The sequence below is a fragment of the Pseudophryne corroboree genome, chromosome 1 (genome assembly GCF_028390025.1).
Source record: "Pseudophryne corroboree isolate aPseCor3 chromosome 1, aPseCor3.hap2, whole genome shotgun sequence".
Taxonomy (NCBI): Eukaryota; Metazoa; Chordata; class Amphibia; order Anura; family Myobatrachidae; genus Pseudophryne; species Pseudophryne corroboree.
In genome coordinates, this window is record NC_086444.1 from 1,138,403,538 (window position 1) to 1,138,420,177 (window position 16,640).

A 16,640-nucleotide genomic window follows, 5' to 3' on the forward strand; every position below is an offset into this window, starting at 1 on the left:
CTTTATTTTACCTAAGTTGCCCCCCATCCAGTGTGTACTCCGAAAGAGTGTTTAGTGCAGCCGCTCACCTTGTCAGCAATCGGCGTACGAGGTTACTTCCAGAAAATGTGGAGAAGATGATGTTCATCAAAATGAATTATAATCAATTCCTCCGTGGAGACATTCACCAGCAATTGCCTCCAGAAAGTACACAGGGACCTGAGATGGTGAATTCCAGTGGGGACGAATTAATAATCTGTGAGGAGGGGGATGTACACAGTGAAAGGGGTGAGGAATCGGAGGATGAGGAGGAGGTGGACATCTTGCTTCTGTAGAGCCAGTTTGTGCAAGGAGAGATTGATTGCTTCTTTTTTGGTGGGGGCCCAAACCAACCAGTCATTTCAGTCACAGTTGTGTGGCAGACCCTGTCGCTGAAATTATGGGTTTGTTAAAGTGTGTATGTCCTGTTTATACAACATAAGGGTGGGTGGGAGGGCCCAAGGACAATTCCATCTTGCACCTCTTTTTTCTTTCATTTTTCTTTGCATCATGTGCTGTTTGGGGACAATTTTTTTGAAGTGCCATCCTGCCTGACACTGCAGTGCCACTCCTAGATGGGCCAGGTGTTTGTGTCGGCCACTTGTGTCGCTTAGCTTAGCCATCCAGCGACCTTGGTGCACCTCTTTTTTTCTTTGCATCATGTGCTGTTTGGAGACTATTTTTTTGAAGTGCCATCCTGTCTGACACTGCAGTGCCACTCCTAGATGGGCCAGGTGTTTGTGTCGGCCACTTGGGTCGCTTAGCTTAGTCATCCAGCGACCTCGGTGCAAATTTTAGGACTAAAAATAATATTGTGAGGTGTGAGGTGTTCAGAATAGACTGAAAATGAGTGGAAATTATGGTTATTGAGGTTAATAATACTATGGGATCAAAATGACCCCCAAATTCTATGATTTAAGCTGTTTTTGAGGGTTTTTTGTAAAAAACACCCGAATCCAAAACACACCCGAATCCGACAAAAAAATTTTCAGGGAGGTTTTGCCAAAACGCGTCCAAATCCAAAACACGGCCGCGGAACCGAATCCAAAACCAAAACACAAAACCCGAAAAATGTCCGGTGCACATCACTAGTTGTAATTGGTTAGGGACAGCCTATCGGTGAGTGTAGGGGAGGTGATTTAGTGCATGAAGGGTAGAAACTTCCAGATTTGCTTCCTCTTGTCGGTTGGAAGCCCACCCACCCGCCCTAAAAAAGATGGGGAGGTGGATGTCATTGTCCACCTAGGGACAAATGCTGAACTCATGGCTGTAAAAGATGAATTTAGGAAGTTAGGGACTGCTCTGAAGCAGGTGGCAACCACTGTATCTTTTTCAGAAGTATTGCCAGTACACAGAGGGGAAGACAGAACTCATTGCATCAGAAACTTCAATGTTTGGCTAAGGACATGGTGCAATGAGGAGAGATTTGGATTTATAGGCCACAGTCACACCATCTGGCAAGATAGGAGCTTATACAAAAGTGACGGCCTGCACCCATCTTCAAGGGGAACGAGAATACTAACTGAACAGTTTGGATGCTTCATCAAGAACTTTTTAAACTAACAAAGGGGGGCAGTGAACCAAACAGGAATAAAGAAATCTGCTCCCCCAACACAGAGGTATTGTTTCTGCAGGCAAAGGGAATAGGAAGCATATCCACAGCAACAGAAGATAATTCAGATCAAAACCAAATAAAAATAGTCAGAGAGAAGAACATAGCTAGGAACAGAAAAAGCACAAACAAAACTCTAAAAGCTATGTGTGCAAATGCTAGGAGCTTAGGAAATAAAATCCCAGAACTAACTGCAATAATGACAAGGGATGATCTAGACATTGTGGCAATTACAGAGTCATGGTACAATGAAAATCATGACTGGGACATAGCTATACCGGGATATACTTTATTTAGGAAGGACAGAATTGGAAAAATCGGAGGAGGGGTAGCAATGTATGTAAAAAATACCATAAATACTACATTAATACAAAGTATTGAAGGAAAAAACTGAGGCCCTTTGGGTGACCATAGAAACAGGGGAAAAGTTGATTATTCGTATTGGCGTGATATACAGGCCACCAGGTCAGGAAGAGGAACTTGACAAGAACCCATTGCAGGACATAACTAAAATGGCATTAAAAGGAGAGGTAATAATCATGGGAGACTTTAATCTTCCTGATGTAAACTGGGAGGTGTCTGTTGCTAGTTCCACTAGAAGTAGGAACATTTTAAATTCTCTTCAGGGAGCATCCCTCCACCAATTGGTGAGGGAGCCCACTCGGAAAGACGCAATATTAGACTTAATACTTACAAATGGAGACAGATTATCGGACGTAAAAGTGGGTGAAAACCTGGGATCCAGTGATCATCAAGCAGTATGGTTTAGCATTAAGACAGAGACTGACTCGTCCCATACAAAAACAAAGGTGTTGGATTTTAGGAAGGCTGATTTTGTAGGGATCTGAAAATGTGTAAGCGATTCTTTGGCAGAGTGGAGGAACTTGGAAACAGTGCAGGAGAGGTGGGAAACATTCAAATGTGCAATATTGAAGGCAACAGACCTTTGTATCAAAACTGTTAGGAAAAACACAAGGAAAAGGAAGCCAGTGTGGTTTGCAAAAGAAGTAGCAAATATTGTGAGAGCAAAAAAAAAGGCTTTTAGGAAATATAAGCAGACACAAAATAATGAAGACAAAAAGATATATCTTGTTAGACAGAAGGAGACAAAGAAGGTTATCAGATGTGCAAAGGCACAAGCTGAGGATAAAATGGCCCAGTCAGTGGGTAAAGGAGGCAAAACTTTTTTTAGGTATATAAGCGAAAAGAGAAAAACAAAAGGCGGAATTATAAAACTAAAGACGGACACTGGGAGTCTTGTTGAAGGAGACAATTTAATAGCAGATCATCTTAATGATTATTTTTGCTCAGTATTTACTACTGAAAGAGAGGGGAAGGGGCCACAGTTAAGTTGCAGGGATATTCAGGAAAATGAAACAAGTACATTTACAGAGGAGAAGGTCCTAACAGAACTCTCAAAGCTGAAAGTGGACAAATCTATGGGGCCAGATGGGATACATCCAAGGATACTAAAAGAACTTAAAGAGGTGCTGGTAGCACCATTGACAGAATTATTCAACCAGTCATTAGCTACAGGAGTAATTCCAGGGGACTGGAAAAGAGCAAACGTAGTCCCACTGCACAAAAGTGGAAGCAAGGAAGAGGCAAACAACTACAGACCAGTGAGTCTTACATCAGTAGTAGGGAAATTGATGGAAACACTCTTAAAAGAAAGAGTTGTAGATTATCTCAAATCCGGCAATTTACTGGATCCCAAACAGCATGGATTCACTGGGGGGAGATCATGTCAAACAAATCTTATTGACTTTTTTGATTGTGTGACTAAAGTGATGGATAAAGGTGGAGCCATGGATATAGCTTATCTAGACTTTAGTAAGGCTTTTGACACAGTTCCACATCGCAGACTGCTAAATAAACTTGAAAGTTTGGGATTGGATATTAGGATTATTGAATGGATAAGATCTTGGTTGAAGGATAGAAAACAGAGAGTTGTGGTAAATGGAGTGCATTCACAGGAGGGAAATGTTACCAGTGGAGTACCCCAGGGATCTGTACTTGGACCAGTGCTTTTTAATATATTTATTGGTGACATTGCAAATGGCATTAAAGGGAAAGTATGCCTTTTTGCAGATGACACAAAGGTATGCAACAGGGTAGACACACCAGGTGGGGTAAAACAAATGATTGAGGATCTAGGTAGACTAGAGGAATGGTCAAGAGTCTGGCAATTACATTTTAATGCCAAAAAATGCAAAATCATGCACTTGGGTCTCAAAAATCCTAAAGCTAAATACAGTATTAATGGCACTATACTGGAAACTACTGAGGAGGAAAGGGATCTAGGAGTTACTATTTCAGATGACTTAAAGGCAGGTAAGCAATGTAACAAGGCAATGAGGAAAGCTAGTCAGATGCTTGGCTGCATTGGGAGAGGAATCAGCAGCAGAAAGAAAGAAGTAATAATGCCACTGTATAGGTCATTGGTACGGCCTCATCTAGAATACTGTATTCAGTTCTGGAGGCCATATCTTCAAAAGGATATTAATACATTAGAAACTGTACAAAGGAGGGCAACTAAAATGGTGCATGGCCTACATCACAAAACATACCCAGAAAGACTAAGAAATCTCAATATGTATAGTTTGGAGCAGAGAAGGGAAAGGGGGGACATGATAGAAACTTTCAAATATATCAAGGGTTTCAACAAAGTCCAGGAGGGAAACATTCTCCAAATGAAGAGAAGCAAAAGGACACGAGGACATGCACTGAGACTGGAGGGGGGGAGGTTCAGGGGAAATTTGCGGAAAAATTATTTCACAGAAAGGGTAGTGGACAAGTGGAATAGCCTCCCATCAGAGGTGGTAGAGGCTAAGACAGTAGAGCAATTTAAACATGCATGGGATAAGCATAAGGATATCCTTACAAAGAAATAAGGATCAAATAAGGTTAGAGATAAAAAATAATATAAAAAAAAAAAAAAGGGGCAGACTAGATGGGCCAAGTGGTTCTTATCTGCCGACAAATTCTATGTTTCTATGTTTCTATTGGCTATCTAATTTGGCTCTTTTCAATTTGGCTTACTATTATCTTTCTTTCAGACTTAGTGGGCGGGAAGGCGCTACTGGCCAGCGGTCACTTGTAGCATAAGTGGTGTTGTGGGGCACTTACCCCTTTTGAAGGACGGCGAGTGTGTCCTGCCCTTGCGGGGGGGGGTGAGGGGCGCTTCCTCGGGGAGCATCCTCACTCTGCTATAGGAAGGGGTGGTGAGACCTTCACAACACAGGTTATGCTGATATATATAGATGGGGCGTTTCAGTCGCACCCATGACAGTTGGGGCGTTTAGTCGTCGCCATTTTGTAAGATCGTGACTAGAGCTGGTTAGTGGTAGCGTCTTCCTGGCCACCCACTATGAGTGAGGTCATTCCAATTAATAAATTCAATTACCATTTAATCCAACGCAGTTGTGTCCGTGTCTTTATTTTAGTTGATAAACTAGCTTAAAGTTTATAGTTAATGTCAAGCACAATAAATTAATAGACGGCTTATTGTTTTAAATGTACACTGACAGATGCAGATTTAATGCACTGCATGTGGGCTTGCATAGACGTTCAATCATTCTGGTCACTAGTCCAATCCTTTATAAATGACTCGCTTAAGATAAAATTTCAGGTTACTTCTGAATGGGCGCTGTTGGATATTTACACAACGCCCTCAGGTTCTACTCTATCCAAAGGTGTGAAATTGTTACTGGCTAAAATCGCAGCAGCTGCTAAGAAAACGATTCTGTCACAGTGGGTTTCCTCGGGCACTCTATCTTTGGCCCTACTTATGCCTAGGATAGAACACTTATTTCATATGGACTGGTTGGAAACCTCTATTAATATGGAGAGCTGTGCGGAGAGATTCTTCAGTATATAGGGGGTCATTCCGAGTTGTTCGCTCGCAAGCTGCTTTTAGCAGCTTTGCACACGCTAAGCCGCCGCCTACTGGGAGTGAATCTTAGCATATTAAAATTGCGAACGAAAGATTAGCAGAATTGCGAATAGACACTTCTTAGCAGTTTCTGAGTAGCTCCAGACTTACTCGGCATCTGCGATCAGTTCAGTGCGTGTCGTTCCTGGTTTGACGTCACAAACACACCCAGCGTTCGCCCAGACACTCCTCCGTTTCTCCAGCCACTCCCGCGTTTTTTCCTGAGACGGTAGCGTTTTTTCACACACTCCCATAAAACGGCCAGTTTCCGCCCAGAAACACCCACTTCCTGTCAATCACATTACGATCACCAGAACGAAGAAAAAACCTCGTAATGCCGTGAGTAAAATTCCTAACTGCATAGCAAATTTACTTGGCGCAGTCGCACTGCGGACATTGCGCATGCGCATTAGCGACTATTCGCTCCGTTGCGACAAAAAAATAACGAGCGAACAACTCGGAATGACCCCCATGGTTGCCATTTATACATACTTTCTCCTTACGTAGGAGGGATTCTCTCCGTGCTGCAATATGCCTTACTTCCTGGTATAATCTAGAGACCTTGACACTAGGCCGCCCTCCTTTCTAGAAATAATATTGTTGTATGTACACTGATGTCTATAGGTTGTACTGTTCATTAATCTCCTTTGACTGTGTGTAATCACTCACTTTTACTATAATTGCCACGTCATCTTCGTCATGTTATTATCCAACAGTGTATTTTTGTCTGACTATGTTTTTGATCTGATACGTTCATGATCTTTGTGTATTGCATATACAGTTCTATAATAAAATATGTAAAAAAAATAAAAAAAATTGTGTACAGCACATGTTCGCTAATCCGCTGAGCAATCTAGAAATTATAATATTAACACTGATCTTGTTAGGGAAAGTCCGCTGGGTAAGATACTGTATCAGTGAAATACATCCCAGTGCAGCCCTCAAGAGCGGCCTTCTCATTAGATTACATTCTTATCGCTTCCATTTCCAGGTCGCTCGACTTACAGGCAACAATAGGCTCTTCCCTAGGCTCATGTAACCGTTTTGCATGTACTGATTTGGTACAGCCGTCCCTGTTTCTCTCTTGTTATTACAAGTATAATTACTAATCAGCTTATTGTCCTCTGACGACACAGGATTCCTGAGTCACTGCATAGAGAACATCTTTTTGGATGAGTCTTTTTGGCTGACCTCCCTGGAGGATGAAGATGCGAGAATTCAAGTTTTGGTTAATGAGGAGTCGCTGAGCCGCATTTACAAGGGTCTTTTAATGGAGGAAGGTCAGTAAAATGTTTCCATTATGGTCTCATTTTTGCACTATCTACAATTTAAACCTCATTAATTTTTTCCTCTTCTTACTTCACAAATAAAAACATGAAAAAACATTCAAATGTCTACACAGATGAGATGGTCAAAGTTAAGAGTGATGGTGGCCAGACACTTATGCGACGTCTTTGAGGGAGAAGTCGCATAAGATTTACCTTGAACCACCCGGCAGCTTCCCGGGCAGCAGGATCGCATACGATACATCGTATGCGGTACTTTTGCATACAATGTATCATATGCAATCCCAGCCATCCGATCTATGGGCTCCGATCCGATGCTTACGGGACCGCGCATTGTATCGTATGTAAAGCATATGCAATTTGCCTGTTTTCATCCGATTTATCGACCCGAAAAACGTCGTAGTTGGATGATATCAGGCAAAATCGCACTAGTGTATAGGGCACCTTAAGAGTATAACATATCCTCCTGAGTTGTTTGTTGTTTGATTATTACTTTCCAGACTCAATGTGATTGCTCTACTGCTATTGCTTGGTTGCAAATCACTTCTTCTGTTATGCAGGAAAATTGAAGCCAATCTCCCAGATCTAAGAAGTTTTATGGAGAGATCAAAAAAGTTTTATGGGGAGATGTATCATTTTATAGAATGTACATGGTAAATTGTAGCAACCTGATTGGTTGGTATGGGTGATTTGTGACACTCTGTAATGGACCCCTGTTATATGGACGTTTGGGGGTCATATATACATTAGAGATGAGCGGGTTCGGTTCCTCGGAATCCGAACCCCCCCCGAACTTCACCCATTTTACACGGGTCCGAGGCATACTCGGATTCTCCCGTATGGCTCGGTTAACCCGAGCGCGCCCGAACGTCATCATCCCACTGTCGGATTCTCGCGAGATTCGGATTCTATATAAGGAGCCGCGCGTCGCCGCCATTTTTCACTCGTGCATTCGAAATGATAGTGAGAGGACGTGGCTGGCGTCCTCTCACTTTGTTTCAGGGGGCTGCAGTGGAAATATCTTTATTCTGGGGACCAGCAGTATTATAGGAGGAGTACAGTGCAGAGTTTTGCTGACCAGTGACCACCAGTATTATACGTTGTCTGCCTGAAAAACGCTCCATATCTGTGCTCAGTGTGCTGCATATATCTGTGCTCACACTGCTTTATTGTGGGGACTCGGGACCAGCAGTATTATATAGGAGGAGTACAGTGCAGAGTTTTGCTGACCAGTGACCACCAGTATACGTTGTCTGCCTGAAAAACGCTCCATATCTGTGCTCTGTGTGCTGCATATATCTGTGCTCACACTGCTTTATTGTGGGGACTGGGGACGAGCAGTATTATATAGGAGGAGTACAGTGCAGAGTTTTGCTGACCAGTGACCACCAGTATACGTTGTCTGCCTGAAAAACGTTCCATATCTGTGCTCAGTGTGCTGCATATATCTGTGCTCACACTGCTTTATTGTGGGGACTGGGGACCACCAGTATATTATATAGGAAAAGTACAGTGCAGAGTTTTGCTGACCAGTGACCACCAGTATTATACGTTCTCTGCCTGAAAAACGCTCCATATCTGTGCTGCATTGTAGTATATAGTAGGAGTGCAGTGCATAATTTTGCTGACCACCAGTATATAATATATAGGAGTACAGTACAGAAGGCCACTGCTCTACCTACCTCTGTGTCGTCAAGTATACTATCCATCCATACCTGTGGTGCATTTCAGTTTTGCACAGTTTGCTGACCACCAGTATATTATATATAGGAGTACAGTACAGAAGGCCACTGCTCTACCTACCTCTGTGTCTCAAGTATACTATCCATCTATACCTGTGGTGCATTTCAGTTTTGCACAATTTGCTGACCACCAGTATATAATATATAGCAGTACGGTACAGTAGGCCACTGCTCTACCTACCTCTGTGTCGTCAAGTATACTATCCATCCATACCTGTGGTGCATTTCAGTTTTGCACAGTATATATAGTAGTAGGCCATTGCTATTGATACTGGCACATAATTCCACACGTTAAAAAATGGAGAACAAAAATGTGGAGGGTAAAATAGGGAAAGATCAAGATCCACTTCCACCTCGTGCTGAAGCTGCTGCCACTAGTCATGGCCGAGACGATGAAATGCCATCAACGTCGTCTGCCAAGGCCCATGCCCAATGTCATAGTAGAGAGCATGTAAAATCCAAAACACTAAACTTCAGTAAAATGACCCAAAAATCTAAATTAAAAGCGTCTGAGGAGAAGCGTAAACTTGCCAATATGCCATGTACGACACGGAGTGGCAAGGAACGGCTGAGGCCCTGGCCTATGTTCATGGCTAGTGGTTCAGCTTCACATGAGGATGGAAGCACTCATCCTCTCGCTAGAAAACTGCAGTGCCACTCCTAGATGGGCCAGGTGTTTGTGTTGGCCACTTGGGTCGCTTAGCTTAGTCACACAGCTACCTCATTGTGCCTCTTTTTTTCTTTGCATCATGTGCTGTTTGGGGACAATTTTTTAAATCTGCCATCCTGTCTGACACTGCAGTGCCACTCCTAGATGGGCCAGGTGTTTGTGTCGGCCACTTGGGTCGCTTAGCTTAGTCACACAGCTACCTCATTGTGCCTCTTTTTTTCTTTGCATCATGTGCTGTTTGGGGACAATTTTTTTAATCTGCCATCCTGTCTGACACTGCAGTGCCACTCCTAGATGGGCCAGGTGTTTGTGTCGGCCACTTGGGTCGCTTAGCTTAGTCACACAGCTACCTCATTGCGCCTCTTTTTTTCTTTGCATCATGTGCTGTTTGGGGACAATTTTTTAAATCTGCCATCCTGTCTGACACTGCAGTGCCACTCCTAGATGGGCCAGGTGTTTGTGTCGGCCACTTGGGTCGCTTAGCTTAGTCACACAGCTACCTCATTGCGCCTCTTTTTTTCTTTGCATCATGTGCTGTTTGGGGACAATTTTTTTAATCTGCCATCCTGTCTGACACTGCAGTGCCACTCCTAGATGGGCCAGGTGTTTGTGTCGGCCACTTGGGTCGCTTAGCTTAGTCACACAGCTACCTCATTGTGCCTCTTTTTTTCTTTGCATCATGTGCTGTTTGGGGACAATTTTTTTAATCTGCCATCCTGTCTGACACTGCAGTGCCACTCCTAGATGGGCCAGGTGTTTGTGTCGGCCACTTGGGTCGCTTAGCTTAGTCACACAGCTACCTCATTGCGCCTCTTTTTTTCTTTGCATCATGTGCTGTTTGGGGACAATTTTTTAAATCTGCCATCCTGTCTGACACTGCAGTGCCACTCCTAGATGGGCCAGATGTTTGTGTCGGCCACTTGGGTCGCTTAGCTTAGTCACACAGCTACCTCATTGCGCCTCTTTTTTTCTTTGCATCATGTGCTGTTTGGGGACAATTTTTTTAATCTGCCATCCTGTCTGACACTGCAGTGCCACTCCTAGATGGGCCAGGTGTTTGTGTCGGCCACTTGGGTCGCTTAGCTTAGTCACACAGCTACCTCATTGCGCCTCTTTTTTTCTTTGCATCATGTGCTGTTTGGGGACAATTTTTTTAATCTGCCATCCTGTCTGACCCTGCAGTGCCACTCCTAGATGGGCCAGGTGTTTGTGTCGGCCACTTGGGTCGCTTAGCTTAGTCACACTGCACATCACTAATATACATGCATATACCGTCACCCAGATACTGGAGACAACCTTGGTGAGACACCTACACTTTCCCTAAAAGGAACCCTCACTTCTCACTAGCCGACACAGTGCTAAGCAACGCCAACAACCAAAGGACAGCAACTTGTGGAGCACTTTGACCCAGGTGCAGACTTGCAGAGCAGGAGGAATCAAAGCTGCTGATTGGGTGGCGCAGAGCGGGAAAAGTAGGAGGTGGGGTTACTTCCTGAGGGGATTGCTGAGGAGACTTCTGAGGTGACAGGGAGAGAGATGCATGAGGGAGTCCTGAACCGCCACCTGCTGTCACGACCGGGGCCGGTGAAAGCCGCAACGCCGCTGAGAGGAGCACCAGTGGGGTGTCACCGTGACATACTGTATTGGAGGAGGGACCGGAGAGCCCTAATAAGGTATCCTGGTTCCATGTCTGTAACAGCCCCATCAGGATAATTGCAGTGACTGATTTCATTGCTGCCAAAGTACATCAGTGATAGCCTCACACAGAATTATATGTGAACCGACTTCTTTATGCAGCTCCTCCTGTTAAACGCAGCTTAGTGAGCATTCTACACTAAAGCCCTGAATTATACCCTGTATAATACAGAGACATTCAGCTAATAACTGAGGGCTGGATTGATGGAAGTAACTGCAATCTATTGATGCTCCAGAGTCCTTCTAATAGACAGACAGTAATGAGAAATTGATACTAGACACTGAATTACTCACCAGCCTTTAACTTACTACATGGATATTAGTTTTCTCAGGCATAAGACTTTGGTAATAAATCTGCAGCAGCCAAGGCCGGATTAACAATGGGGCTGATGGAGCTGCAGCTCCAGGCCCACTATCAAAACAGGCCCAATGCTGTAGACAGGAAAAAAAAAATTCCTGCTCACTACAGCATTCTTGCCAGCAGCGACCCAAGGCCCTGCCTACTTAAACTCCACAGCTGTTTAACTTCAAAGTTCAAACATCGCCAGTTACATGGCCCCAGAGCCGGCCCTAGCCATAGGCACTAGACCCTGAGAGGCCCTTCTTGTATGTATTACCGTGACGACGAGCGGTGCTATCAGTTACTGCAGGAGGAGAAGGGCGGCTCCAGGCGAGTGAGGGGGTGGCAGCCTTTCGCTCCTCGGCTCTCAGGAAAGGAGGTAACTGGCGGTGACGGAGTGCAGAGGAGGCACTGCTGGCAGGAGATGGGACAGAGGAGAGCACACAGGGAAAGTTCAGGCCATGGGCAGAGCAAGGAGATTACGATGAGGAGTGTGAGGCGCTTACAGTCTCCCTTCCTCAGCACCGGCGCCCGGCTGCTTCCTGCCTGACACAGAGCATGTTCTGCCAGGCCGCTGTGGGTTCCATCTGTGTTAATTCCTTATGCCGGCGGTTGGTCTCCCAGCGATCCCTGCAGACCAATATCACCACCAGCCAGGAATCTGAGGACACCAGGGGCTGTCCGGTCTCCTGTGGCCGCATCTAACTTGAGGGTAAAGTGGCGGAGGCTGATCACCGGAGGAAGGGGCTGGTGTTCCTGGATGAGCCGTTCCATGAGAGCTGAGGGACCCGTTTCAGGTAGACCCCCAAGGTGGATATTTACACTCTATAGCAGTAGCGGAACTAGCGAGCGGTGGGGCCAGGTGCGACAAAAGGCTTTGGGCCTTTCCCCTTCATCCCATCCAAGTCCACCCCCTCACCCCTGAAGAGGATCTGGTGAGGGGGACCTGCTCAGGGTCAGGGAAATGGATACCTAGCAACAGTGCCGTAACTAGACATTTTAGCGCTGTGTGCAAGAAATGGCATCGGAGCCCCCCCCTCTATGTAAACCAGGGGCACGCACAAAAAATATAGGGGCGTGGCTTCATGGGAAGGGGTGTGGCCAAAAAATAATACCAATTCATATAACGGTGCACAGTAGTTTCCATTATTCAAATTACGCCGCACAGTAGCGCCACTACACCAGGTAGAGACCCTTTTACACCTTACGGCGGACAGGTTCCCCTATTTACACATTACGGCAGACAGCGTCCACCTTTTACACATTACGGCAGACAGCGTCCCCTTTTCTCTGACGTCCTAAGTGGATGCTGGGACTCCGTAAGGACCATGGGGAATTAGCGGCTCCGCAGGAGACTGGGCACAACTAAAGAAAGCTTTAGGACTACCTGGTGTGCACTGGCTCCTCCCACCAAGACCCTCCTCTAGACCTCAGTTAGATTCTTGTGCCCGGCTGAGCTGGATGCACACTAGGGGCTCTCCTGAGCTCCTAGAAAGAAAGTATATTTAGGTTTTTTATTTTACAGTGAGATCTGCTGGCAACAGACTCACTGCAGCGAGGGACTAAGGGGAGAAGAAGCGAACCTACCTAACAGGTGGTAGTTTGGGCTTCTTAGGCTACTGGACACCATTAGCTCCAGAGGGATCGACCGCAGGACCCGACCTTGGTGTTCGTTCCCGGAGCAGCGCCGCCGTCCCCCTTACAGAGCCAGAAGCATGAAGAGTCCGGAAAATCTGCGGCAGAAGACTTCGGTCTTCACCAAGGTAGCGCACAGCACTGCAGCTGTGCGCCATTGCTCCTCATGTACACCTCACACTCCGGTCACTGATGGGTGCAGGGCGCTGGGGGGGGCACCCTGAGGGCAATATATGACACCTTGGCTGGCAAATCTACATCATTTATAGTCCTAGAGGCTATATAGATGTAAAATTACCCCTGCCAGTATTCCAGAAAAAGCGGGAGAAAGTCAGTTGAAAAAGGGGCGGGGCTTCTCCCTCAGCACACTGGCGCCATTTTCTCTTCACAGTGCAGCTGGAAGACAGCTCCCCAGGCTCTCCCCTGTAGTTTTCAGGCTCAAAGGGTTAAAAAGAGAGGGGGGGGGGGCACTAAATTTAGGCGCAATATATGTATACAAGCAGCTATTTGGGGAAAAATCACTCAGTTATAGTGTTAATCCCTGCATTATATAGCGCTCTGGTGTGTGCTAGCATACTCTCTCTCTGTCTCCCCAAAGGACTTTGTGGGGTTCTGTCCTCAGTTAGAGCATTCCCTGTGTGTGTGCGGTGTGTCGGTACGGCTGTGTCGACATGTTTGATGAGGAAGGTTACGTGGAGGCGGAGCAGAGGCCGATAAATGGGATGTCGCCCCCTGTGGGGCCGACACCAGAGTGGATGGATAGGTGGAAGGTATTAACCGACAGTGTCAACTCCTTACATAAAAGGCTGGATGACGTAACAGCTGTGGGACAGCCGGCTTCTCAGCCCGCGCCTGCCCAGGCGTCTCAAAGGCCATCAGGGGCTCAAAAAACGCCCGTTACCTCAGATGGCAGACACAGATGTCGACACGGAGTCTGACTCCAGTGGCGACGAGGTTGAGACATATACACAATCCACTAGGAACATCCGTTACATGATCTCGGCAATGAAAAATGTGTTACGCATTTTCTGACATGAACCCAAGTACCACATAAAAGGGGTTTTATTTTTGGGGAGAAAAAGCAGCCAGTGTTTTGTTCCCCCATCAGATGAATGAATGAAGTGTGTAAAGAAGCGTGGTTTCCCCCGATAAGAAACTGGTAATTTCTAAAAAGTTACTGATGGCGTACCCTTTCCCGCCAGAGGATAGGTCACGTTGGGAGATATCCCTTAGGATGGATAAGGCGCTCACACGTTTGTCAAAAGGTGGCACTGCCGTCTTAGGATACGGCCACCGTGAAGGAACCTGCTGATAAAAAGCAGGAGGCGATCCTGAAGTCTGTATTTACACACTCAGGTTATATACTGAGACCTGCAATTGCCTCAGCATAAATAGGGCTGCTGCAGCGTGGTCTGATATGCTAAGACAGGGATAATATTTTGCTAACATTGAGCATATTTAAGACGTTGTCTTATATATAAAGGATGCACAGAGGGATATTTGCCGGCTGGCATCCAGAATTAATGCAATGTCCATTCTGCCAGGAGGGTATTAGAAACCCGGCAGTGGACAGGTGATGCTGCCTGTAAAAGGCACATGGAGATTCTGCCTTATAAGGGTGAGGAATTGTTTGGGGATGGTCTCTGGGACCTCGTATCCACAGCAACAGCTGGGAAGAATTTTTTTTACCTCAGGTTTCCTCACAGCCTAAGAAAGCACCGTATTTTCAGGTACAGTCCTTTCGGCTTCAGAAAAGCAAGCGGGTCAAAGGCGCTTCCTTTCTGCACAGAGACAAGGGAAGAAGGAAAAAAGCTGCACCAGCAGCCAGTTCCCAGGATCAAAAATCTTCCCCCGCTTCCTCTGAGTCCACCGCATGACGCTGGGGCTCCACAGGTGGAGACAGGTGCGGTAGGGGCGCGTCTCGGGAACTTCAGGGACCAGTGGGCTTGCCCACAGGTGGATCTCTAGGTTCTGCAAATAGTATCACAGGGATACAGGCTGGAGTTCGAGGCGACTCCCCCTCGCCGTTACCTCACATCAGCCTTGCCGGCTGCCCTCGGGGAAAGGTAGTACTGGCGGCAATTCACAAGCTGTACTTCCAGCAGGTGAAAGCAAGGTACCCCTCCTTCAACAAGGCTGGGGTTACTATTCCAAAATGTTGTGGTACCGAAACCAGACGGTTCGGTGAGACCCATTCTAAAATTGAAAGCCTTGAACACTTATATACGAAGGTTCAAGTTCAAAATGGAATCGCTCAGGGCGATTATTGCAAGCCTGGAGAATTTCATGGTATCACTGGACATCAAGGATGATTACCTGCATGTCCCTATTTACCCTCTTCACCAGGAGTACCTCAATATTGTGGTACAGGATTGTCATTACCAATTCCAGACGTTGCCGTTGGTCTGTCCCCGGCACTGAGGTATTTACCAAGGTAATGGCCGAAATAATTATCCCGTACTTGGACGATCTCCTTATAAAGGCGAGGTCCAGGGAGCAGTTGTTCGTCGGAGTAGCACTATCTCGGGAAGTGCTACAACAGCACGGCTGGATTCTGAATATTCCAAAGTCGCAGCTGGTTCCTACGACGCGTCTACTGTTCCTGGGTATGGTTCTGGACACAGAACAGGATAAAAAGGGTTTCTCCCGGAGGAGAAGTCCAAGGAGTTGTTGTCTCTAGACAGAGACCTCCTAATACGTATACAGGTGTCGGTGCATCAATGCACGCGAGCCCTGGGAAAGATGGTAGCTTCTTACGAAGAAATTCCATTCGCCAGGTCCCATGCAAGGATTTTCCAGTGGGATCTGTTGGACAAGTTGTCCGGGTCGCATCTTCAGATGCATCGGCGGATAACCCTGTCTCCAAGGGTCAGGGTGTCGCTGTTGTGGTGGCTGCAGAGTGCTCATCTTCTAGGGGGCTGCAGATTCGGCATACAGGACTGGGTCCTGGTGACCACGGATGCCAGCCTTCGAGGCTGGGGGGCAGTCACACAGGGAAGGAAATTCCAAGGCTATGGAAAAGTCAGGAGACTTCCCTACACATAAATATTCTGGAACTGAGGGCCATTTACAATGCCCTAAGTCAGGCTAGACCCCTGCTTCAACACCGGCCGGTGCTGATCCAGTCAGACAACATCACGGCGGTCGCTCATGTAAACCGACAGGGCGGCACAAGAAGCAGGATAGCGATGGCAGAAGCCACAAGGATTCTCCGATGGGCAGAAAATCATGTGTTAGCACTGTCAGCAGTGTTCATTCCCGGAGTGGACAACTAAGAAACCTCCACCCGGGAGAGTGGGGACTTCATCCAGAAGTCTTCCAAATGATTGTACACCGTTGGGAAAGGCCACAGGTAGACATGATGGCGTCCCGCCTCAACTAAAAGTTACAAAGATATTGCGCCAGGTCAAGGACCCTCAGGCGATAGCTGTGGACGCTCTGGTAACACCGTGGGTGTACCAGTCGGTGTATGTGTTCCCTTCTCTGCCTCTCTTACCCAGGGTAATGAGAATAATAAGAAGGAGAGGAGTAAGAACTATACTCATTGTTCCGGGTTGGCCAAGAAGAGCTTGGTAACCAGAACTCCAAGAAATGATCTCAGAGGACCCATGGCCTCTGCCGCTCAGACAGGACCTGCTGCAGCAGGGGGCCTGTCTGTTCCAAGACGTACCGCGGCTGCGTTGACGGCATGGCGGTTGAACGCCGGAT

At 46.4% G+C, this 16,640-nt stretch overlaps 1 protein-coding gene across 4 annotated transcripts in view; it reads left to right on the forward strand.

Annotated features, from left to right (window-relative positions):
* The window catches only part of SH3TC1 (SH3 domain and tetratricopeptide repeats 1), a 194,126-nt gene that overhangs the window by 66,440 nt on the left and 111,046 nt on the right, over positions 1-16,640 (forward strand). For all 4 annotated transcript variants that reach the window (XM_063924079.1, XM_063924088.1, XM_063924097.1 and 1 more), the window contains one exon: positions 6,701-6,844. In XM_063924079.1, the coding sequence (XP_063780149.1) occupies positions 6,701-6,844 (144 nt within the window). The remainder of the gene's footprint in view (positions 1-6,700; positions 6,845-16,640) is intronic.